Here is a 25,551-nt window from a genome sequence, read left to right on the forward strand (position 1 = left end):
TGCGCAGGCGCACCTCGGCCCGGCCTCCGCAGGCCACCGACCGCGCAGGCGCAGAGGCCCCTGCCTGGGCGCGGTGGCTTGTGGGCATAGTGGCATCGTAGTTTCTGGTACCCGTTAGGAAGGGCTTTGCTGAAGTCGCCATAATATTAATGTGCCCGCCTTTGTGTTCTCACACTGTGAGGTTCGCCGCTCCGGGGCGGCTTGAAAGTTTTGCCCACGACGGGAAGGAGCCTGCTTTGATCACCAGTGAGGCGGCGGCAGAGCTCTCTCGCCCAGCCTGTTTCTGCCCCAGCGTGATCAGAAAATGGTGGCTCTCCCTTCTCCGAACTCCACGGGTGTTTCTTAGGTTCTGCACATCAGTTTGTAAGATGCTGGTGACAACCTGAAATGTGCCAGGAAGCGAATGACTGGAAGGCCGCAAGCCTCAAAACCGAGGCATAGGTGCCTTGCCGTGCCAGGCTCACTTTCTGAGTTAGGTGATCAGGGGAGTTGGAGTCTTCGGGAGGCAGCGGAGAGAGCCGAGGCCTGGGCTTAGATGACGGACCAGCAGGGCAAAGGTCAGGCAGGGAGGGAGCTGAGGAGCTGCGGAGACGTTCCCCACAGGCAGCAGAGTCGGGGGAGGACCCCAGCTTTGCGCGCCAGCCTTCCTGCCTGGGATGACTGCGGAGTCCTAGCCATATGACCTTGGGCAAATTTGTAATGCCCTCCAGACCTACGTCCCCTTCCTCAGTAAAATAGCAATAACAATATTCCCTCAATTGCCCTAAAAAATAGTAAATGGTGAACAGCCCTGGCACACAGTAAGTGCTCAATAAATGTTATTTAGTTACTGCAGCTGCTATTTATTGGGTACTTATAGACTACATACAGTAATTCTACTTTAGTCTGAGTTCAAGGACCACAACTTATTGTTACCATATCTTCTGAGTATTTGAAAATGGATAGAACAGAAGGGATGGAACAGGCTCAGGGATGGAAGTGAAAATATTAGTGACAATCTAAGACTATGAAAGAATCAAACACTGGTAGTTTCTTTGACAAGGAGGTCAAATAAGAGTGGAGTTGGATTAAGATTGGATAATAGAAGATTTGAATAGCATAAGGATAAGCTTTGAAGGAATAGGATCATCTTTTAACGTGGAAAGAAGACTTCAAATAAGGATTTTATGCTGCATCCGTAAGGCATACAGCCATAAGCAAAACAGAATCTGCTAGTAATTTAGAAACCGCTGTGTGTCTCTATCTTGTTCTGATTATCGTTTATTTCCACCTGGAAGGTTGTTTGGGGCTAAGCAACATCAATAGGGCTACAGGGAAGAAGGACGTGAAAGTAATGGAGTAGTTTGATTACCTGGGTCCTGGACAACAGCGTTGTGTATGAGACACCTGATGTGTAGTATTGGAGAGAAGATCTTCCCTATCCCCAACTCTCCTGTTTAGGGAACAACCCCACCTTAAATTTATCTCCTCTAAAATTTATGCCACTGATCTAATAGACTATGAAGTTAAAAAAAAAAAAAGTCCCCTTTTTGTTTTAAACTACGTTATTTTGTTAATAAATCAGGCACCTCCATCCCCACAAAACATTTGCAGTGCCAGAAGCTATTACACTCATTTTAAGTACTTCAAAACATTAAGCATTCAACTTAAGAAGGAGATAGTAACGACTAGACTGGGTTTCACCTTTATACCATCAGCTCTCTGAACTCTCAGCAAAGAATGAGACTAATTTTAAAATGTGTGAGTTTTACGGGGCCCAAGAATGAAGTGCACTTTGGGAAACAGGGAGTTAAAAATCTTTCGGAAGTTAACTTGGTATAAGAGTATGAAAAGCCTCTGTTGCTCCAGTTCTAAGGAAATGCTCTCCTTTTTTCTGATAAAGCTCTTCACAGAAGCCAAACTCTTTACACAATAGACAAGGTAAGTATAGGAAAGAATTACTGCAATCATTTTTGGCAAGTCAGGGAAACTTTATTTGGGAATGTAAAATATGCTTCAGAGTGTTGATCTGTTAAAATTCCACAAAACAGGCCTCAAAGTGCAAGTCATCTGTGCCAGCTCCAAGCAAATAACTGAAGCAGCATTTCCAGAGAGACTAGGGCAAAGGACAGAGCAAACTACAAACAGCACAAAAGAAAGAAGGCAGAGTTGAGGGCTACTAATTCACCATTCCTGCTCTGGAAACCAAAATAACTAACTGATACAAACTGTCTGTTTATTTTTAGGTGTGTTTTCATCATCTCTACACTGTCTGAAGTGTTTCGTGAAAATTGATATGGGCAAAAAAAAAAAATCAAAGGCTACCAGGGCTTTGCCTTGGATTAGAACAGTAATTTTAATGTGTAAATTTGGATGTTGTTATTTTGCTTTCTCTATCTCTGCATTCTAATCTCTTAAAGCAAGAACCTAGTTTATTAAGTATTAGGAAGCATTCATATTTTATATGCCCACGCTGTGTTTGTTTGAGTGCTTCTTTGTTTTGCACACATAACAATGGCTGTTATGTGAATTCTGAAAGAGCAAACTTAGCACTGTAGAGAAGACCAAAAATAACAGAGAGGCACCCTATTGTCTTATGGAAAACACTGGGCTTAGAATGAGAAACATGGGTCCTAGGCCTAGTTTTCTCCTGGTTAACTGTGGAAATTAAATCGGGTTATTTTGCCTCTCTTGCCTTCAATGAAGATGTCAATACCTAATCCATCCCATCTTTGATGTATGAATAGACTGAGCTAATGTATAATTGGAGAACACTGTAAATTAAACTACTCTACAGTGTAAAGAATTACTCGTGTGTACCCCTATCAGATAATCTGACAGTATTCAGTACTTAGTATTTCTAGTACTGGAACATATTTGACTTTCTGGGTGATGGAGCAGATTTGATTCAGTCATTTCTCCATCTTAATATTCTGAGCAGTTGTCTAATAAGACCCCCTTTTTGACTAAGACTTACCAGTGGAGTGTCCCTGCTTCCATGTCTGTATGAACTCATGTGATGTGATTAGTGTATATGTATAATATGTCCCAAGACATTTTCAGGCCTTACAAAGAGTTGGAAATTACTAACAGTTTCTTTTCCTTTGGTATTTAGGCAGAAAATGAGGAAGATTCCTAACGAAGTTGACACAGAATTACCACAAAAAAAAAAAAAAAAAAAAAAAAAAAAAACTTCTTGAGAAAGAAATTAAAAGATGTTTCCAAGTAGCATTTTAAGCCCCAGTGCTCACTGATTTGGTTCTTTCTGTCTCTGCTGGTTCAAGAGGTGTCTGAAGATCTGCCTTTGGCTGTTTATACATGTGAGGTTCAAATGCCCTCTGATCATGAAAAGTGCCTGAACTCACTGCAGAGAAGAAATGCTTTTAAATGCCGTGGAAACATAAATATTGCACGGGTTACTTTTTATATTTTGAGGGATTAGAAATGTGTAAAGTATTTTTATTATTCCAAATAATCATGAAAGCCCCCATTGGTTGACATTCTAGCTGAAGGGAAAATAGAATTTTTGTATTGGTATGAGATGCTAATTTGTTATTGTACTTAGAGCTTCTGACCATCTGAGGGAGTTAGAAGTTAAAGTAAACAGCTGTATCTCTAGTTGATCTTTGCATATTTTAACCCTAATATGGTAAAGGGCAGGGCTAAAGAGGGGAGTGCCCATATAATAAACAGGGCTCCAAACATGTGACGGCAAGTTAAAACTTACTCACTCACGGGAACTCTGTACTTTGCACTTTAGTTAGAGCCACATTTAAATTTACATGGCTAAACTTTTCTTAAGAAACTGAGTTTCCTTTGATCCTCTCTCTTCTGAATTGCAGAAATCAAATCAAACTACTTGGTAAAATGAGTTCCTGTCATGTTGCTGAAGCACCTATAAAAAAGATTGCTATCTTTGGAGGAACTCATGGGAATGAGCTGACAGGAGTGTTTCTAGTGAAGCACTGGCTGCAGAATGGCGCTGAGATCCAAAGAACAGGACTGGAGGTACGGCCATTTATCACCAACCCAAGAGCAGTGGAGAAGTGTACCCGATATATTGACTGTGACCTGAACCGAATTTTTGACCTTGAAAATCTTAGGTAAGAGTATGCTTTGTATTCTATATGCATGCACATATATGTGTAAAAAGTGGTAGTTATAGGAGAAAGAACACCTGTAAGTATATGCATAAATGTTTGTGTTTGTACGTATAGCGGCTACCATGAACTAGAGCACTTTTGCTTCTGATCACACTGCATCACAAATGGCATAGTAACCACATTGGGCATTTACTGCTCAGCCTGTTCTCAACTGATTTGTGTTTTTGAATGTATTTTTTACAGACTGAAGCAAGCATTAAGAAAAGTTGTTATTTTTAGATCATATCTTCAAAGAAGAGATTTAATAATTCTTGACTTTAAATTAGTGTTTTACCACTGTACTTGTGCACAAATGTGTTAGCTTTCTAGACTCACTACTGTGTTTTCATGCAACTGTGTTTATAGTAGTGCATAACGTTCTAGTTTCAATAATGTGATGTTGCAATCAAAGAGTGAGTGAATAGTCATTGCCAGAAAACTTCAGATTGCTCTGTGATCTGAGAAGTAGCTCACCTTCAGTGGCAGATTGCCATAGGTGGGAACAGAGGCAAAGACACTTCACCACAATTTTCTGCATTTAAATCACAACTGGTTTATAATACATTGTATACAGTGTACTAAATTCTAATACTCTAGGAGGGCCCTTATTAATTACTTTTACTTTTGTTTATATCATAATAGCTGCCACTGTGTGTGCCTCTAAAAATTTGCCCTTTACTTCTTCTTTTTTTCTTTTTCCCAAAAATATAATTAAACATGGACACTTCCAGGTACTGTTAGAGTACAAAGCTAAGAACAAGGCTGTTTCTAGAGTTGGTAGACTATTAGCTAAAATGTAAGAAATGCTCAGGAACAACTAACTACACTGCTTTATGTACTTATTTTATGGTCATCTGAGTTGGAGAATTCCATAGGCTCAGTCTCACCACAGATTATAAGATGCATACTACTTTTACTACAGCTCTGCCTCACTTCATGGAACAGATGTTGTTCAGGACGTGGTAGTCATATTTTGCGTATAAAATTATATCTTGGCTCACATAAATTTTAGCTTCAGAAATGCTTTTTCTTCATGATTGAGGTGATGCTGACATGATGACATTTATCCATTAACTTAAAACTGGTTAACTAACTTATATTGCAAGTAAGAATCTGTTGAAGAATAACTCTTTCAGTCAACATATTAACTTCCCAAATAGCTCTAGAATGGACTGGGATGGGTTTTCCTATTGTGACCACCCAATAGTATGCACTTTAGTGAGAGAAGTCTTCAAATTCAGTTTGCTTTATAATTTTTTTAAATATTTATTTATTTATTTGAAAGGCAGAGTTACAGGTTACAGAGAGGCAGAGATAGAGACAGAGAGAGAGGTCTTCCATCCGCAGATTCACTCCCCAAATGGCCGCAACGGCCGAAGCTGAGCTGATCCGCAGCCAGGAGCCAGGAGCTTCATACATGGGCCCAAGCACTTGAGTCATCTTCCACTGCTTTCCCTGGCAGAGAGCTGGATTGGAAATGGAGCAGCAGGGACTCAAACCAGTGCCCATATGGGTTGCCAGCACTGCAGGCAGAAGCTTAACTAGTTATGCCACAATCCTGGCCCTACTCTCTGGTTCTTATTCTTAAAAATTCTGAATCTACAAACAATTCTGCCTTGGGGTGGTCATGAAAACGTAGAAGATAGATAAACTACTTAACTCCTTCCATCCTCCTTCTCCCAGATTTATCCCCTTTCCTGTCTTCCTCCTCTCTCTGCTGGCACCATTACACAAGTCCCCTGTGAAAGTCATCTGAGAACCTTCCCAGTTCTTTTCCCCCCACATTTAGTGGGTCACTAGAGGTCTTGCCCCTGGATTCCCTTGGGATTCTTCCAATGGAACCTGGTCTCCAGGCTGGAGAACTTAGAGCATCCGTTATCTTTCAATGGTGGTGATGTCATTGACTCAAACAGCATAGAGTGATACCGAAGCAAATAGGTTGGGGGCAACCTCATAGGATTATTTCCCACATTGACTTTTAAAATGCATATATACCCATAGGGAAATTTGTTTGATTGCATATAATAGAAACCTGATCAGAGTGACTCAAGCAAATAAGCGTTTCCTGTTCACAAGTAGTAAGTCTAAAGGTGGGGAGTCCAGGGCTGGTGCAGTGGCTTCAGGATACCATCCGTGCCATCAGCTCTTTCTTTCTTGCCACTGCACTATGCTCAGCATGCAGCTTTTGTCCCCATGCATTTTTTTTCATTTATTGGAATGAAAGAGATGGAGAGAGATCTTCCATCTGGTGGTTCACTCCCTGAGTATCTATAACAGCTAAAGCTGAGCCAGGCCAAAGCCAGGATGCAAAAATTCCAGCCGGGTCTCCCATGTGAGTGGCAGGGACCAGTGTACTTAAGTGCACATTTGCAGGAAGCTAGAATGGGAAGTAGAGTCAGGATTTGAACTCAGTTACTTCAGTGTGGGATGTGAGAGTCCCAAGCTGTGTCTTCACTGTGGCTGTTAATGCATTCCAGGCAGGAATTATCCCAGTGTGAACTATGGGCCACTTGAAAACACTAGAGAAAATAGCCAAAAAATAGAAAAAGGTAGAATTACAAGATGTGGTTAAGTGGATTAAATTAAAACTATTATCACAACAAGAAAAAAATGTATGCTAACCATTTCAGTAGCAAGGATAGAGACCCATTTGAGAACACCATAAAAACTTTGAACCCTTCTCCCAGAAAAATACATATATGCATGTACCTGCAAACTTTTCTACTTGGGGAGGGCTTACAGACTCTTATCTATACACATTGTTCCTGGATCAGGAGTGATTCCTGGACCTCAGTTAGGAATACCTAATTAGATGATGTAAGCACCTGTATTGGACTGTTTTTGTGCACTAGAATTAACTAGAATGAAAAAAAAAAAAAAAAGAAGAAGTGCAATGAATGGTCTAGTCCCATGATAAATAGTGCAGTGCTCCACAATTACCCAGAAGCTGCCTTTTGGAATCATGGGTAATTTTTTTTTTTTTTTTTGACAGGCAGAGTGGACAGTGAGAGAGAGAGACAGAGAGAAAGGTCTTCCTTTGCCACTGGTTCACCCTCCAATGGCCGCTGCGGCCGGCGCGCTGCAGCCCGCGCACCGCGCTGATCTGATGGCAGGAGCCAGGAGCCAGGTGCTTTTCCTGGTCTCCCATGGGGTGCAGGGCCCAAGTACTTGGGCCATCCTCCACTGCACTCCCTGGCCACAGCAGAGAGCTGGCCTGGAAGAGGGGCAACCGGGACAGAATCCGGCGCCCTGACCGGGACTAGAACCCGGTGTGCCGGCGCCGCTAGGCGGAGGATTAGCCTAGTGAGCCACGGCGCCGGCGGGTAATTTTTATTCAGAGTTGAAGTCAGATGATAAATTCTGTGTAAAATGTCCTATCTGCCACCAGCCACATAAATGAACTATTATTTAGCAAGCTTGCCAATGCAGCACTAGTTATATGAAATAAAATGGAGGGAAACATGTAATATTTCATTGATAAAGGTTTCAGATTAACTTTCCACTTCTGTCCCAATTTTTTTTTAATCAAAGGTTTAGCCATTGGTTCTTTGTACACTGTGTTCTTACCATGTTTTTATGTGATCTTACCTGCAGGTATTATTAATCTTTTTCTTTCTGCTAATAACAGCAAAGAGGTATCAGAAGATTTGCCATATGAAGTGAGAAGGGCTCAAGAGATAAACCGTCTGTTTGGCCCAAAAGACAGTGAGGACTCCTATGACATCATTTTTGACCTTCACAATACTACTTCCAACATGGGGTGCACCTTGATTCTTGAAGATTCCAGGAATGACTTTCTAATACAAATGTTTCATTATATTAAGGTAAGTTTAAATGTCATTAATGTCTAAGTTGGCACAGGACCTGCACTTCTAAGTCAATTCTAAAAGTAAAACAAGCAGAGAAGGGTCAGGAGGAAAGGTCTGAGATAAATGGCATCTATTTCACAGCCAGGCTTAGGCGTTGGGGCAGGCAGTGGTGATAGGCAGATAAATATATACAATAATAAGATACTTGTAAATTCTTATGTCTATGAAATGACACATTTCATCCAGACACAAAAAAACTGAGTAAAATTCAAATCAAAAAATTGAATGGTATAGTTGAAGTATCTCAATGACAGGAGTTGAGGAAGTTCAAGAAATAGTCGTTTAATTTTGACTAAAGTGCAATGACAAAATAAAGGATTGTCTCCTCATTTCATTTCCCAAACTGAGTCAGATACTCTCACATATATCTGATCGTTCAGTAAGTATTTCATAAAGCCACAAGCTGAAAAACTCAGCAATTCAATGCCTACAGCTAGAAAAGAGTTATGAGGAAATGACAGCAGGCAAAAACACAAATAATGTTATATAAATTATATCTCTGTGTGTTAGACATCTTTCCTTCCTGAGAGCTAGTATGATTTAGTGGGAAGAGTTTGACCCATATAGCCAGGAGAACCTGGGTTCAAATCCTGGTTTTCTCATTCATGAACTTTGGACAACATATTCAACTCTCAAAACCTTACTTTTCCTCATTTTTTAACAATCTTTTGTTTAAGATTTATCTTATTTATTTGAAAGACAGGGTTACATGAGGCAGAGACAGAGAGAGAGAGAGATCTTTCATCTGCTGGTTCACTCCCCAAATGGCCACAACAGCTGGAGCTGGGCCAATCCAAAGCCTGGAGTCAGGAGCTTCCTCCAAGTCTCCCACCTGGGTGCAGGGTCCCAAGGATTTGGGCCATCCTCTGCTGCTTTCCCAGGCACATTAGCTGGCAGCTGGATCAGGAGTGGAGCAGCCAGGACTTGAACCAGCGCCCATATGGGATGCTGGCACTGCAGGCCAGGGCTTTAACCTGCTGTGCCACAGCACCAACCCCTTTCCTCATTTTTAAAGTTGGCGTGATAGCAACACCATATGGCTGCTAAAAGCCTTAAATGAGATAGAATATTTAAGGTATTTAGCTGAATGCGTACCCTATAGAAGAGGTTAACTACTATTATGGTTTCTCTGGAGTATTTGACAGTAAGTTGTTAGTGGCTGTGGTGGCAGGTCGTAACGCAGGTCTATTCTGAAGAAAGAACTTCGTGCTTCAGCTGGCAGACATGGAAGCAGAACTTGTACTCTCATTAAGATAAGCAAGAGGAGGGACAGTCACTCAACCTCTGTAGAGACCTGAGTCCCAGGGGTAGGCACATAATTTTTCAAGAGACCAATAGTAAATAACAAGTGTATGCAGAGATGAAAACCAAAATAACCAAATCCATTTAGAAGGAAAATATATTTCACATTCTTTGGTCATAGTTCCAGAGAATTGTTTAATATACATTTCCTACCCTCCCACCTCCCCCCCCCAAAAAAAAACTATATAATTCAATTGTATGTTTTCAAAGTTATAACAACATTGGGTTTTTTTTTTTTCAGTTTTTTCAGTGTTTCATAAAGCTATCTCATGAACCTTAGCTGATTAAGTAAAACATACTAAGACCATTAGTGACTCTGTAACAGCAAAGAGAACAAAAGACAGAGTCTTGACGTACTAAGAAAGGTGTTTTGAATTCTTTCCAGACTTCTTTGGCTCCCTTACCCTGCTACGTTTATCTTATTGAGCATCCTTCTCTCAAATATGCAACCACTCGTTCCATAGCCAAATATCCTGTGGGTAAGTCACACTTCCCAGTGTCATAGTAAGATATGTCCTGTCTGACACTCTGAGAAAATCACTTTTGAAAGAACATGTATAGCTACCTTTCATATCGTTGTGTCTTCTAATTGTCAATTAACAAGCCAGTTAACATCAACCAGGCTCTAACTAACTATGCCAGATATGCCCAGTTCCACTGAGCAGCTTTCTGGTTTCATTCGTATCATTTCCTTTGCTGCAACACTTGGCCTTTCAAGTTAGTCTGGCAGAATTCTAAGACTCAGTCCAAATGCCCCCTCCTAGGGAACCTTCCCTGATCCCACTCCAAAAAGTAGTACACTCAACAGATATTGTGTGTGCCTATGAACAATCCACACTAGGTGCTAGGTGCTAGAGATATAACAATGAACAAGGCACACAGTCTGACCTCAAAGAGCTTAGTATATGATGCAAAGACAGACAAATAAGCAAGTAAAGACCACAGAGTAATCCATGCCACAGTTATACAGAGGATTCTAACAGCCCAGAAGTCCATCTTGAGGTCATAGAAAGCCCAGATAAAGTGGTTAGAATCCATGCTGAGATCTAAGGAACAAGAGGAAGTAACCAAGCCAAAGATTTTGTTTGTGTATGAGTGTGAGTGTGTGTGTGTGTGTGTGTATGTGATGGAAGAGTTGGGAGCTAACAGTATTCAGCTGAAAGTCTCCTAAGCCAGACCTCCAAAATTAACTGTGATGAAAGATCATTGTTTATTCACAATCTGCTCCATAGAAATATTTTTGTAAAGTACAAAAAATGAGTTATTAAAAAGATGATCCCATACTTGGATGTGGTAGCAATATCATATCGCTATAAAAGTTTCTAAAGACTTTAATTTCTGTCCTTATCTTGCCTGGGACTAGTAGCAAACAGTCAGTGGAACAGCCCTGGCTCCCAGACAACACTATGAAGAAAAAGCAGTATTATGTGCAAGGCCCAGAACCCAACCGATTATATCATCCCTGTAACACTGGGCTCCCCATTTATTTCACATTCTCTGGTCTCTACACCTTGCTGCAGTTTCATAACAAAATTTTAACAAATACCTGAGTAAGTGCACAATTCAAAGTTAAAAATGATTAGCAATTACCATTTTAATTACACATATCCCACACAGATCCATACAGATATATCCATTCCACAGTTCCTGTAGCAATCCATACAAATATATCCATTCCACATAGTTGCTGTAACAATGGCTGAATACAAAGTATTAGCCTTCTGACTATGTGAATATGTATATTCATGAGATTGTGCAGAGTGGTCAAGTTTGATTGGATCAGGAAAGCAGGGGGTCTCTGTTTCTCCAAGTACCGAGGTCCCAGTGACCTCCACCAGGGTGTTTTCTGGCCTTCTGTTTCTCAAGAACTGGAAAAGATCTGACTTTTTGTCCTACTTGCAGGCTGACTAGTTAGCCTGCCACTGTTTGGTGGATGCTGGTAGAAGACACAAGACTCCTAGGACAGAGACAAAGACTCGATTATTAACAACAGTAATAGCAGAGGGCCAGCCCATCCTCCAAGCCCCAGTCCCCATGATGTGAAAAGGGCCACATGACACACACACCAGGGGTTGCCTTCCAGGAGAGGGACACTGAGCTGAGGAGACTGGAGAGAGAGAGAGAGGTCTTCCATCTGCTGGTTCGCTCCCCAGATGGCTGCAACAGCTGGAGCTGCACTCATCCGAAGCCAGGAGCCTGGAGCTTCTTCCGGGTCTCCCATGCAGGTGTAGGAGCCCAAGGACTCAGGCCATCTTCTACCGCTTTCCCAGGCCATAACAGAGAGCTGGATCAGAAGTGGAGCAGCCAGGACTCGAACCGGCGCCCATATGGGATGCCAGCACCAGAGGCGGCGGCTTTACACAGTACTCCACAGCGCCGGCCCCGAGACTGGATTTCTCTTTAAAGTGGGCAGTAATATACCTACCCTGTGATCCGCAGAAAGCACCATCCCCGTCTTCCAAGGTTGTTCCCTGTACAAACACCCTGTCTGGAAAAGAGAGTTTGGAACCAGGTAGTCAGTGTCTGGCCCACAAGACAACAAGAAATGCAAAAGCCCTGTGGAAAATCATCTCCCAGCCTCCCTCTTAGCACATGCTTCCTGTCTGTTACCCATTCACGTTTTCCTAGTCAGTTATCAGGCTGTGAACTGATCTTCCCCTTCCAACATGTAGACCCACACTCTTGTACACTCACAGACATTTACTTTATCTATTTTCTGTTCTCTTTTCTGAGCAGTCTATTCACATAATTCATTATGATCAGACTGCATTAAAATTGTTATTATAACTTAAAATACTTTTTTAAAATCTCAAATGTTTTAAGTGGGAGTATAAGCAAACTAAAATCAAAAGTTAACTGGTTGAGGCTGGCATAGCGGGTTAAGCTGCTGCCTACAATGCCAGCATCCCATATGGGAGCCAGTTAGAGACTCAGCATCTCACTGCTAATGCACCTAGGAAAGCAGTGCATGGTGGCCCAAGTTCTTGGGCCTTGTACCCACCTTGTACCTGGAGGAAGCTCCAGGCTCTTGGCTTCAGCCTGGCCCAGCCCCAGCCTTTGCAGTCATTTAGAGAGTGAACTAGCAGATGGAAGATCTCAATTTCTCTCTCTCTCTCTCTCTCTCCCTCTCCCTCTCCCTCTCCCTCTCCCTCTCCCTCTCCCCCCCACCCCATACCTCTGCCTTCCAAATAAATAAATCTTTTTAAAAAATTAACCTGCAGAGTCAAGCTATTGGTATTTTTATTGCAGAATTAAGGGCACCATCAGAATTAGCTATATATTCAAATCAAACAAATCAAGACAAGTCAAAAACTTAACAATAAGGGAGAAAGATCCTGTTTGTGGCACCAAATAAAAGCGTAAGACTTCCAGACCTGGAGAGGTCAAGCTTGATCTGTGGTATTTATGAGCAGTGCTGCTCTTAGCCAGAACAAACATCTGCTGATGTGTGTGGCCTTGCAAACAGAGCCAAGTCTCCAAAACATTTCAGTGCGAGGAAGCTCTAATCGGGGTTGTAAATCGTTAGAAATGCTGTATGTTCTCCTGACAACTTTGCTCTTTTATCTGGAATATTTTTGTATCATCCACTCCTGGAAAGCAAAACCACACTTAGGATCAGAGACCCTTTCCGAGTCCACATTTTATAATACCCTAAGACTATTGCCCCTTACAAATGTAACGTCTAGTAGCTGTCTGCAAGGACCACCTTTAGCATTCTATTGCCAAGTCAGCTGGAAGAAGCAGTTCGCTACACACTCACACAGATTGACCACAGTCTTCACTTCCCCATATTGACCACAATCTCAGAAGAAGAAAAAAAAAAGGGTTATTTTCTCATTTTTTATTTAGTTAGTTGAGAAGCAGAAAGAAGAGAGACAGAGAAGTACGGGGAGGGGAGGACACTCCCATCCAATGATTTACTCTCCAAATACCTCGGATGACCAGGCCTGGGCCAGGACGGAAACCAGGAGCCAGGCGCTCGATCCCTGTCTCCGTGGGTAGCAGAGACCCAGCGCCTCGAGCTGTTACTGTTTCCCTGGTCTGCACCAGCAGGAAGCTGGGGTCAAGAGCCAGAGACAGGTTGTAAAGCTCAGGTATGCTGGGCGCACTAGGTCAATCCTCCGCCTGGGTGCCGGCATCCCATATGGGTGCCGGTTCTAGTCCCGGCTGCTCCTCTTCTGATCCAGTTCTGCTATGGCCTAGAAAAGCAGTGGAAGATGGCCCAAGTGCTTGGGCCCCTGCACCCACATGGGAGACTGGGAGGAGGCACGTGGCTCCTGGCTTTGGATCTGGCCATTGCGGCCATTTGGAGAGTGAGCTGACAGAAGGAAGACCTTTCTCTCTGTTTCTCTCTCTCTGTGTGTCTGTAATTCTACCTGTCAAATAACTAAATAAAATCTTAAAAAAAAAAAAAAAAACTCAGGCATGCAGATGTGGGACATGAATGTCTTAATTAGCATCTTAACTATTAAGTGAAAGACACACACCCTGGTATTATTTTTATGACTATAATCAGTTCCATTTCTGACTGTGCATGACCTACCTGTCCAATAAATATAAATATTCTGCTCTGGTATCAGATTTTATATTAAAGTTAATATTTCATTTTCAAAATAGGCTACCATACCTGTATCCTACACTCATAATCAGAATAGAAAAACTTCACTAATTGGCCCTTCTGGGTCAAGCATCCCCTTGTACCAGTCTATAGTCCTCCCCATCCATGTAGGACTGTCTGAACCACACCTTTCGTCTCCCCCAAAGACAAGAACACACAGAATGTTTTTGGTTCCAAGTAACTCAAAATGGCTTAAACAATAAGATAAGTATATATTTTATAAAACAGTTCAACAATATCTAAGTGGCCAGCTTTGTTTTTGCTTGCTGGGCTACCATCTTTAGCGTGTCTTAAGCTCTCCCTATGGCCGCAAAATGTCCACCATGCCAACATGACAATATCTAGTGAAAGAAAGGCAACTCTCAGGAATTCCCCTGCCAACCTTCTGTTACGGCACCCCAGTCAGTACTGGGCTACACATGCATTCTTATATCAGGCACTAGGGCCATGGAATTATTGTGATTGACTTAAACTATTCATCATTACCTCTGAGCTGGAGAAAAGCTCACCATCCTTGAGGATTAGATACTCAACCAAAATCAGGATTCTCTTGGAAGGGAGGAAGGTGGAATGGATTTGGGGTAGACAAACAACAGTGTCTTCCAAAGCACTCATGCAGACATATCTATGAATGCATGTTTTCACCCATTTGTATGAATTATTGTGCACAGATAGCTTGACTTGGCCAAATTTATAACACCATATACTTAAAATATGTGCATACATACACACAAGCAGGCTAAACACAATGAATTAAAAAATGAGAGAAAATAAGGTATTTGTGAAGTAACAGACATGGGTGAAAATAGGATGAGTGTAAAAGAGTAATTGGATAGAAGAGAACAAGGATGGATGATATTACATATTGTCAGTGGTCTGATAAGTGAACAAGGTGATGATTGGAGGGACAGTTTTGCAGGAGGCTTGAACAGGAGGACGGGGACTGTATGAACAGTTTGAAGGGAGAGTATTTTGTAGATGTAAGGGTTGATGCTTGGCAGGCACAAAGGGTGGACGTGACAATACAAGCATAGACTTATGGGGATTAGAAGTGTTTTTTTTCTATAGAAAATTAAAACCATTTTAACTTTGAATTGTTACATTAAGGTAAAAATGTTTTTCTAGGATCACATAGCTTGTCGCATAGACTTAACTCCGTGGTTCATCCAGCTTAGTTTTCTATGACTAATAGATGTCCTTCCTCCTATCAAAGCTAAATGTTAAATCTATGACAACATTTCTGTCAGTGACCACCTAATATTTTGTCACCATGGATTTGTCTAATTCTTTTAATATACCATCATTTTTAAAGGAAAGTTAAAGAAAAAACCCAAGATCTTACTACTCTAACATAACTCTTTAATTTTTCCCCATAGTCTCTCCAAGTCTTTATTCATTATACACATATCCCTCGAACACGTAACAGTTCTGTTAATTTTGCCCAACATTAGGTCTCAAATATATATAATCTCCCTTTTTAATAATTTCTAATGATAGGATTCTAGATCTTGCTATACTAAATGCCCAATTTTACAATACGTTCTAATACTTATGTTAATGTGGCTCTCTTCCCTTATGTAACTAGGAATAGAAGTTGGTCCTCAGCCTCAAGGAGTTCTGAGAGCTGATATTTTGGATCAAATGAGAAAAATTATTAAACATGCTCTTGATTTTGTACATCATTTCAATAAAGGTAAGTAGTGGGTAGGAGTTGTTTCCATGTGTGTGTTTGTGTGTGTTTGTGTGTGTTCATGCTTCAAAAAGTTCATGGAAATTAATGTAACAGGTAAATTTGTTATGGTATAAAAAATTTGAAGTTATACATTTGAAAATATTGTATATTTTTTTCATAATACACATTTTCCCTGAACTCTTTGAAGACTCCTTCATATATAGAGATATACAGATATGAAACTTAGCCACTAAATGTTGAGATACCAATTAGAACCTGGATTCGCTTGCCAGGTTTATAATCTTAGTTTCTTATTAAAATTATTTTCTCACTTCAGCTACTCCTCAGTGACCGTAAGTGACAGAATCCAGAAAACGATCACAAAGTAAAGCCCCTGTATCAAATCCTTATCTTCCTAGTAACTTTCCCTTTCAGGAGAGGCCCTCTAGTTGTGATTTATCCATATTGGTTTTGCCATAGGAAAAGAATTTCCTCCTTGTGCTATTGAAGTCTACAAGATCATGGAGAAAGTTGATTATCCCAGGAATAAAAGTGGAGAAATCGCTGCTGTCATCCATCCTAACCTACAGGTAACATTTGCTGTTTCTTTAAAACATTGAACTGAACAGTGCTCTACCTTTGAGTGGTTGCAGAGAGCACTCTACCTGTAGTAGCTCACTGGATGTTCTTCAAAGTTCTGTCAAGTGGGGAAGATGCTCAGACCCTCTCTCAATGAGTGCTTACTGAATAGACCTATGCTGGCTCAGGGGCCACATCAGTGAGCATGGCCTCTGTCTCCGTGGAATTTAGAGTCGAGATACAGTAAAGTCTGCATGATGGTCTAGAGATGACCAGGTGCTGTGATGGACAATGAGATGAGAGAGGAGCAGGCAGATGAGGCCTTGCCAGAGACAGCAAACTTCCTTCCCAAGGGCAACGGGCAAGAAGGCTCAGAAGTTCACTCCTCCCCCCAGCCCCGGCCATGTAGCTGTCCACGAGAGACCCAGCACAAGTGTTCTTTGCAGTTGCCTCCCTGTGACACCACCAAGTGAGTGAGAGCAGAGCACTCAGGACCCCTTCTCTGGAATGCTCTCAGCCACCATCCCTTGACTCCCCTCTCCCTCTCCTTGTCCCTCCTCCTTGCCTGGTTTGGTCAATCACTGCATCATGAAGATGGAATGATATAGGAGGTTTAAGTTGGGGAAGGCAAAGGGAGGAGCACAGATTCTCAAATGTGCATCTCCACTCCCCGTTGCAAGGACCCTACACACTCCAAGGCCTGTTGTGTGGTAGAGACCTGGTGGGTTCCCTCGTCTGAGGCGCTCGTCCTGGCTACTCCCCAGAGAGCTTCATTAAAAATCGCAGTGCCAGGACTCTACTCTGAGATCATCTGATCTCACTGACTTGGGTAATCAGGGTGGAAAACCACTGACGCAGTTCAGATCCCTATGTAAGGACTCCAAGAGTCATCCAGACTCACAGCCTAATAGAGTTATCCAACATGACCCGCACAGCCTGCTGGAGCAAATCCTGCTTTGAGGCTAAGTGGGAGCCAGGTGGAAACCTGAAGAAGGAACCTTAGGCCATGTTTTAAAAGAAAGAAAAAAACACTGGGAGAGAGAAAGGGAGAAAGCATTGGAAGTGACACAAGTATCAAGTGCAAGGAACCCGGGCCAAGGTGAGGGTGTCCCTACAGCTAAAACCCTTGGGATTTTTTGAGTTTTGTGTGCCTCAGGTGTGCCCGGGAGGAATGTAAGAATAACCCCGTGGAAGCTGAGAAGTGAGATCAGTGAAAGTGGTCACGGGGTGATGGGCAGTTTGATTTGATGGCTCAGTGTTCTGCAGGCGGGCTTAAAGGGGTGCTTACTTCAGTGAATATTTCTGATGGGCCCTGAGATTCAAGATAGGTGAGGTCCTTCACGGAGCGTCCTTCCTAAGCGATTAGAACGGGCCATGAATAAGTAAATAATGCACAAACCAGATCATTTCCAAGGGTAGTAAGTGCAGTGAAAGAAACAAACAGAATAGTGCAGCAGAGAATAACAGAGGGGTCCAGTCAGAGGAGTGTTCAGAAATAGCCGTCTCTGAGTCGTGGCCTGAAGCTGGGACCTGGTAGGTGAGAAGCCAGCCAGGCGGAGGATGAGTGCAAAGTCCCTGAGGGTAGAACGCACTTGGGGTATGTGAGTGACAGCAAGAAGACCAGTGTCCACAGAGTGGGAGTGAGCTGAGAGCACCACAGGCCCTGGTGCCAGAGACAAATTGGAACCGTACAAGAGTCATGGTCCTTAATCGGGAATGCTAATTGGCACTACCTGGAGGATTCCCCCCTTCCCACCTTACAAATGCCCAGAACCTGTCACAAACCCCTAATGCGGGCCTCTCAAACTCAGGCCACACGAGAATCAGCTGAGGTGCTTTGTTAACCTCCCCAGAGATTCTGATTTAATCCATCAAGGTGGAGATACGGAACTGACTGAGTTTGCCATGTGCCACTGAAGAAGTTCCTACAGTGGTCCAGGCCACTTCTGCCTGAAAAGCACTGGTCCAGAGCTGTTGTCCCCACCCAGGCCATCCTGTGAAATCGCCTTAAAAATACGAAAGCAAACACCAGAGAACTCTAAATGGTGGCATGAGGGATCTGAGGAGGTAGCGGCAGAATTCTATATCTTGATGGTGTAGTTATAGATTATATGTCTATGCTATGCATATGTCAAAACTCATAGAGCTATCAACAAACAAGGAATAAATTTTACCACAGATTTTAAATTTAAAATATTTATTAAATTTTTAATAAAATTGTGTTAAAAGATAGGCTCATAGGGCTAGTCCCTGCATGCAGATATATTAACATCGCAGGTGGACATAATGTATAGCCAAGACTGAGAACATCACCATGCCACTGAGGGTTCAGATTTAGGAGAGCTGCAGTAGGAATGAAAACCCCGGGCCTTCCTGAGACTGCTGGGAAATGCTAGCACCCACAGTCTTGGGCCTACCCTCTACCCACAGAATCAGAATCTGTATTTTAGCAAAGTCTCCTGGGTGACTTCCCAGCACATTGGAGTTGAGGAAGAACTGCCACAGGGTCGCTATGGTGTAACAGCGTTGATGTTTGAAGTCTTAGCGACCCAAATCGCCAGTATGGAGCCCTGCAGTCATTAACATGACGAGGGGGCACATCTGGAATATAGCCACCTTATCTTGGGCATGACCCTTGTCCTTTCACAGCCCCTCAGAACAGAATCTCCTGTAGGCAGGCGCAATGTGACTCATCTCTGTAACCCCAGCAGTAGAATGTCTTGCACCTGCAAGGCTCCAAATGGATATTTCCCAAATTTGGTGGAAAAAAATTTAACTCAAGCTGGCGAGAGGTAGAGGGTGCAGTTAGGCAGACACATTTCCTGTGGCCTTTTAATGTAGGGAAGCTCTTTGGCAACATTGAAGTTAAGCCTAGTATGGAAGCAAACTTTCCATGTTTGGATCATAACAACTAAGAGGAAAACCTAAAACCGCTGTCCACATTCCTTATACAATTACAGTTTCGCCAGCTCACTCACCTGCCTCTCAGCGCCTCTCTCTGGCATTTGTTTTAAAATAATGAAAGGCTATAATTCCCAGCTTGTCTAAAGTCTAAGACAACATTTTAAAGTGGGAGAAAGCGATGTAACTTATTTATTTTCATTGTTTCCTGAGAGGATCAAGATTGGAAACCACTGCACCCTGGGGACCCGGTGTTTTTGACTCTTGATGGAAGACTTATTCCACTGGGCGGAGACTGCACGGTGTACCCAGTGTTTGTAAATGAGGCTGCCTATTATGAAAAGAAGGAAGCCTTCGCCAAGACGACCACACTAACGCTGAATGCAAAGAGCATTCGCTCCTCTTCACACTAGACAGCCATTGTAACTTGCTTATTACGCTCTATCTTCAAAACATCTACTAGTTTGAAAGAAGAGAGCAGGATTGTGCCTTACTCGGCTTCATCATAGCTCCTTGCCTGGCGCCTGGCATAGTAGGCATCCAGCAAAATTCTCAAGTGGAAGGATGCATTAAGGAATATCTTTTAAAGGTATTGTATTTTATGTAGGTAGCTTACTCAAAGAAATGCTTTTCCTATTTCTGTATCGCTTTTTATACCTTATACTTGGATAATTTGACATTCTTAATAAATAGTTTATAACTTCAAAATGTAAAATTGATCTAGATACTATATACAAAAAGTTATTCATTTGAACATAGAATTAAATGTTGCATGTTGGGGTTGGCGTTTTGGTGCAGTGGGTTAAGCCACTGCCTGCAACCTCAGCATCCCACAGGAGCTCTACTTCCGATCCAGCTCCCTGCTAATGTGACTCGGAAAGCATCAGAAGATGGCCCAAGTCCTTGACCCCTGCTACCCACACAGGACATCCAGTTAGAGTTCCAGACTCCTGGCTTTTGTCTGGCCCAGCCATGGCCATTTGGGGAATGAACCAGCAGATGTAAGATTTCTCTCTCCCCCCACCCCTTTCTCAGTAACTCTGCCTTTCAAATAAATAAATAAATAAATAATGTTTAAGTATTGCATGTTATCAACCAATATATAAAAGCTACCAGAGGGATCAGCATTGTGGTATATGTGGGCTAAGCCTCTTCCTGCAGCACTGACATCCCATATGGGCACTGGTTCTAGTCCCAGCTGCTCCTCTTCCAATCCAGCTCTCTGCTATGGCCTGGGAAAGCAGTAGAAGATGGCCTATGCACCCATGTGGAAGACCTGGAAGAAACTGGCTCCTGGCTTTGGATTGGCCCAGCTTTGGCCGTTATGGCCATATGGGGAGTAAACCAGCAAATGGAAGACCTCTCTGTCTCTCCCTCGCTGTATCTATAACTCTATCTCTCAAATAAATAAGTAAAAGTTTTTTAAAAGCTACCAGAAATTAATGGTGCAGACTGCATTTTTTAAAAATGTATTTATTTATTTGAGAGGCAGAGTTATAGACAGAAAGAGAGGTCTTCCATCCACTAGTTCACTCCCCAAATGGCCACAACAGCCAGAGCTGGGTTGATCCAAAGCCAGAAGCCAGGAGCTGCTTCTGGGTTTCCCATGTGGTTGCAGGGGCCAAAGGACTTAGGCCGTCTTCTGGTGCTTTCCCAGGCCATGGCTGAGAGCTGGATTGGAAGCGGAGCAGGGAACCTGGAGGGAGTTCCAAGATGGTAGAGTAGGGTGGGAAGTTACTGCTCCAGCTCAGAAGATAGTTTAATAAAAGTGGAGATAGTGTAGTCTCAGGAAAGAGGGGAAAAAACAGCAGAGGAAACACTACCAAAATTAGAGGGACATGGTGGACCTACGTGGAGGGCGTGGGTGCCCACAGCTCGAGACTCCAACAGCTGAGAGCCTACACACCAGCACAGGAAAGTGAGGTGAGACAGAGCCTAGAGGGAGCCACGCTTAGAGCCCTGTGGGGGAAAATGTACCAGCCAAACTAGGGGAGAAAAAAAAAAAAAAAAAGGATGGGACGGACACGTTTCTCTCTCTCCGATCACTTAACAAAGGCGTTCTGTAACAAGCTGATAGAGCAGGCCCCATTTTGGACGTACGTAACAGCTGTGCCAGCTCGCATCTGTGCCCGGCAATCAGCCGAGCAGAGACTTCTGACTCCGGTGGGGAGAACTAACGGGGCTAGGAGCTTGTGACTGTGTGAAGCTTCTGCACCAAGACGGACGTGTCAGGGGAATCACGGTGTGGCTGGGACTTCCAGCAGTCTCGTGGGAGACTCCACAAGCTCAGGGGTCCCGGTTACCTAGTGAGAGACATTGCTGGGGAATCTGAACTTACATCGACGATTGCACAGATCCTTTGCATGGTCCTTGGGACAGAGCAGACAAATATTATAGCCACTGGGGCTAGCACTCAGGCTCTGATCTCCATTGAGGAGAGCTCAAGCTGAGCAGAATATACCTCCCTTCTGATGAAAGAGAGATTTACCACGCCAAACCTGGGTGTGTCACCTTAGGCATGCCCTTAACCCTGGAGAACTGAACAGAGCTCTCTGGCCGCACCCACTACAAGCCTCTAGAGATTCACTGAAAGCAGACATTCCACTTATCTACAGTCATAGTACAATGATAAAAGCCGCCACAGCAAAAAAAAAAAAAAAAAAAAAAAAAAAAGAGGAAGTGGAGCAGCTGGGACTCAAACCGGCATCCATATGAGATGCCAGCACTGCAGGCAGCAGCTTTACCCGCTATGCCACAGTGCCAGCCCCCACAATACATTTTTTTCAAGATACCCTCCCATGCCCTAAATGCCCACCACCCTCCTCTCCCATGATTCTTGTGCAGAGAACTCTGGCAGAGCACTGCCTCCCTTCCATCCCATCCCCCTCAGGAACTCCTCTCCCCCCACCTAAGGCCATAACTGTCAAGCAAAGAAGTTTTAATCCCATGTTGTGGACCCCAGGAACCCATGTTTATGGTTTCAAGTGTACTTACCAAACACGCTGACATTACCTGGAAAAAAAATATATAGACACACACAAACATCTTCATCCTTCCAGACAGAATCCCATTAAAGCCAATTTTATGCCATATTCAGTGTTCTATAGAATACAATGAAGCATCTATCTTTATACTTCCTCGAAATTATTTTCATTGGGATAAACTCTCCCTTCTGAATTCTATAGTAAGAAATCCGATTTGTTAATCAGCTTTTGTACTTCACAAGTTTTACCAAGTCACAGCCTCCCACTGTGAATGTTCTTTGTTGTTTTACTTCCCAGTCTGATTCTTCTGGGTCAGTTTTTTCTAGATGTAAATTTTGTCTTCTCCCATTAAGTTTTAGTTATTTTTAAAATTTACACTGTGCAATTTAGGTCATTGTGGTTTTGATTTTTGGATGGATTAGTGCTATCAGGTCTAATTTTCCCTGACTCTATTTTTTTAAGATTTTTTTTTTTATTATTTGAGAGGCAAAGTTATAGAGAGAGGGGGGGAAAGACAGAAAGGTCTTCCATCCTCTGGCTCATTCCTCAAATGACCACAATGACCAGGGCTGGGCCAGGCCTAAGCAAGGAGCCAGGAGCTTCATCCGAGTCTCCCACGTGGGTGCAGAGGCCCAATCACTTGAGTCATCTTCCACTGCTTTCCGAGGCCATAAGCAGAAAGCTGGATCAGAAGTGGAGCAGCCAGGACTAGAACCAGCGCCCATATGGGATACCAGGGCCATAGGCGAAGGCTTGGCCTACTATGCCACAGCACCTGTCCCTCAATTTTTCTTAATATTTATGTATTTATATGAAAGAGTTACATAGAGAGAAGGAGGGGAGAGGGAGACAGAGACACAGAGAGAGAGAGATACCTTCTATCTGCTGGTTCACTTCCCAGATGGCAGCAACAGCTGGCACTGGGCCAGACCAAAGCCAAGAGCCAGGAATTTCATTGGATCTTCCACATGGGTGGCAGGAACCCACGCACTTGGGCCATCTTCTGCTGCTTTTCCCAAGCAACCAGCACCCCTGGATTGGAAGTGCAGCAGCTGAGACACAAACCGATCACAGGCGGTGGCCTCGCCTACTATGCCACAATGCTGGCCCCGGGTGTGACTTTTTAAGGCCTATAACACATTCTTGAGTGGTGTTAGCCACTTTCCTTTGTTTATTTCTGTCAACCTACTGACTCATTTTTCTTGAGATGGAGATGATCCTAACAGCTCCCCTGGTGTTGTGAAGATTAAGTGGAGTAATCCTTGTAAGCACTTGGCCCAGTGCTTAGCATAGACCATGTCCTTATGGATGATCTAAGTACAAACTCCCAGCACAAAAGGCCCTTCATGACCTGCCCCACCCTTGCCCACAACCCCTCTAAACTCATCTCCCTTCAGTTCTCTCTGTCCCAGCACCCTTCATGTTATCCTATCCCTGTATGCCTTCACACAGACTGGCTCCTCCACCTAGAATTTTCCCCACCGGCCCCCAGCCCCCATCCCATTCAGACCTTGCCCTAGGTAACCCCTGGGCTTCCTTCCAAATGCAACTCAGCTCTCATTGCTGGCATGAAGCCGTCTTGGTCTCCCTGTATCTGGCCTGGTTGTCCTCCTTCTGTCTTGTCTTGAGGTCACTAACGGTGTCTTTTCCAGTGTCTACAATCTAAAATCCAATAAATGTAGGGAATAGAAGAGTATGCACAAGCACCCCTCCTCTACCAAAACATCCCCGTAGTCCACCATGTCCCTGCCTTCTTTCCCACTCACTTCCTGAACATTCCCTCATCATTCCGGAGTAAAACTCATTGCGTTTGACCCCCTTCAGGCTGCTACTGTGTCCCAAAAGATAGCAGGAAGAAAACACACCCTTCTAAGCCTTCCACCCCGTGGTGGGGGAGGGGGGTCAGGGACCTGTCTGTCCACACTGGGGGGCCCCCTCACCCTTGATGGGAAGTCTCAAAGCCTCTCCACAGTGGGACAAATCCTGCATACTCGGCCTCTGCCTGCCCCTCCTGCCTGACATTGCGCGGCTCCTTGCTCCCAGCCAGTTGGCCATACAGGCTGCTGCAGGCCTCAGAAGCACCAAGCGCCCTGCTGTCTTTGGGTCTTTGCCAATAGTGTCTCCTCCCACCTTGAGCCCCTGCCCCACCCCCACACTCCCCTTACCTGAGCTGTGCCCCAGGCTCGGTTAGGCCGCTCCATTACACAGGCTCCCTGGCACTCCTGCACTTGGCCAAGCTGCAGGCACAGGGATTTGCAGAGTTGCAGAAAGGAGCAGTTAGTGACTGCCTCTCTGGTGAGACTGCAATTGCTCCAGGACAGCAGGGAAGATTTTGTCTTGTAGCATCTGCAGCACTCAACACACAGAAGGAATTAGATTGAGTTGTTGGATTAACACGAGTTGACACAGTGAGGCAGATGCCATCCGGAAGGGCTTCCTAGGGAGAGAGGATTTTTACTTCCCCACATGGGTGATCCTGAGACAGCCAGCAGGAGACCCCAGAAGTTAACACTGGGACTGGAATGATGGACCACAGAGGGGGAGGGACTTCCAAACGTCTATGGGGAATGGAATGGAAAAATAAGTTTATTTTGGTAACAAAAAACTGAAATCCGTACAGAGTTTTTCCTACGATGTATTTTCCATGAACTTTTTGAAGATCCCCCCATATAGTCACTGCTTCAATTGAAAGACCCAATGGGGATAGGTAGTGGAGGACTCCATAGCCTGAGAGCGCCGTGGAGATGACCAAGGCTGTTGTGCTGGGAGGGGGCAGTGCCCATAAGTGCAACAGGGCAGCCAGATCAGTGCCAGGGAGTGTCTGAAAGGCCTGTGTTCCCACACCGCATGAAGACAAGTCTGAAGAATGACCACTTAGGGATTCCCAGTGCTCTTTTTATATCTCTGCACCTCCCACAGATGCTGCCTTCAAGGTGCTCATAATCCACCCACGGAAACCCCTTGGTGCCCCACACCCCAGCACAGACACACGGAGAAGCCGGCCCAGGGCCTGGTACATGATTGCTCCTTAATCCTTATCACATCAGTGATTAGGGGGCTCACCCAGAGAGGGCCTCCAGCAGGGCTGCACAAGGCACAACTCCATGGGGCTCCACTCACAGATACCACAAAGTGAAGTACACAGCCTAGAATTTCACAGCCCATCAGACAGAAGGACAGGATGAGAGTTTCCTCAGTTCAGCCAAGACAAAGAACAAGGACGTGATTAGTAAACAAACTCAACCAGAGAGCAGCGTTGTGGCACAGCAGGTTAAGCCACCGTATGCAACACCAGTATCATTTGGAAGTGCCTGTTCAAGTCACAGCTGCTCTGCTTCTGATCTAGCTCCCTGCTATTGAACTTGGGAAAGCAGTGGAAGATGGCCCAAGTGCTTGGGCCCTGCCACCCCCATGGGAGACCCTGAGGAGGTTCCTGGTTCCTGGCTCCAATCTGGCCCAGTGCTAACCATTGTAGCCATTTGGGCAGTGAACCCATGGATACATT

General features: G+C 43.9%; 1 protein-coding gene across 3 annotated transcripts; it reads left to right on the forward strand.

Moving 5' to 3' along the window:
- Positions 1-89: 89 nt before the first annotated feature.
- On the forward strand, positions 90-19,770 carry ASPA (aspartoacylase). 3 transcript variants are annotated; one of them, XM_051824549.2, is made up of 8 exons: positions 90-471; positions 1,883-1,920; positions 3,822-4,082; positions 7,750-7,945; positions 9,678-9,771; positions 15,496-15,603; positions 16,063-16,172; positions 19,278-19,770. In XM_051824549.2, the coding sequence occupies exons 3-8, from the start codon at positions 3,847-3,849 to the stop codon at positions 19,473-19,475; spliced, it is 942 nt and encodes a 313-aa protein (XP_051680509.1). In that variant the 5' UTR covers positions 90-471; positions 1,883-1,920; positions 3,822-3,846; the 3' UTR covers positions 19,476-19,770. The 3 variants fall into 3 exon arrangements, with proteins under 3 accessions (XP_051680509.1, XP_051680510.1, XP_017204545.1); XM_051824550.2 differs by lacking the exons at positions 90-471; positions 1,883-1,920 and adding an exon at positions 3,151-3,299; XM_017349056.3 differs by lacking the exons at positions 90-471; positions 1,883-1,920 and having other exon boundaries at positions 3,476-4,082.
- Positions 19,771-25,551: the final 5,781 nt, after the last annotated feature.

Source organism: Oryctolagus cuniculus, chromosome 17, assembly GCF_964237555.1.
Source record: "Oryctolagus cuniculus chromosome 17, mOryCun1.1, whole genome shotgun sequence".
In the NCBI taxonomy this organism is placed as follows: Eukaryota; Metazoa; Chordata; class Mammalia; order Lagomorpha; family Leporidae; genus Oryctolagus; species Oryctolagus cuniculus.

What these genes read in the sequence shown, in the direction of transcription:
- ASPA (XM_051824549.2), top strand. Translation starts at nt 3,847, where the DNA reads ATGAGTTCCTGTCATGTTGCTGAAGCACCTATAAAAAAGATTGCTATC. An exon ending in TGTACATCATTTCAATAAAG is followed by an intron (nt 15,604 to 16,062) that starts GTAAGTAGTGGG and finishes GTTTTGCCATAG; the next exon opens with GAAAAGAATTTCCTCCTTGT. An exon ending in TCATCCATCCTAACCTACAG is followed by an intron (nt 16,173 to 19,277) that starts GTAACATTTGCT and finishes GTTTCCTGAGAG; the next exon opens with GATCAAGATTGGAAACCACT.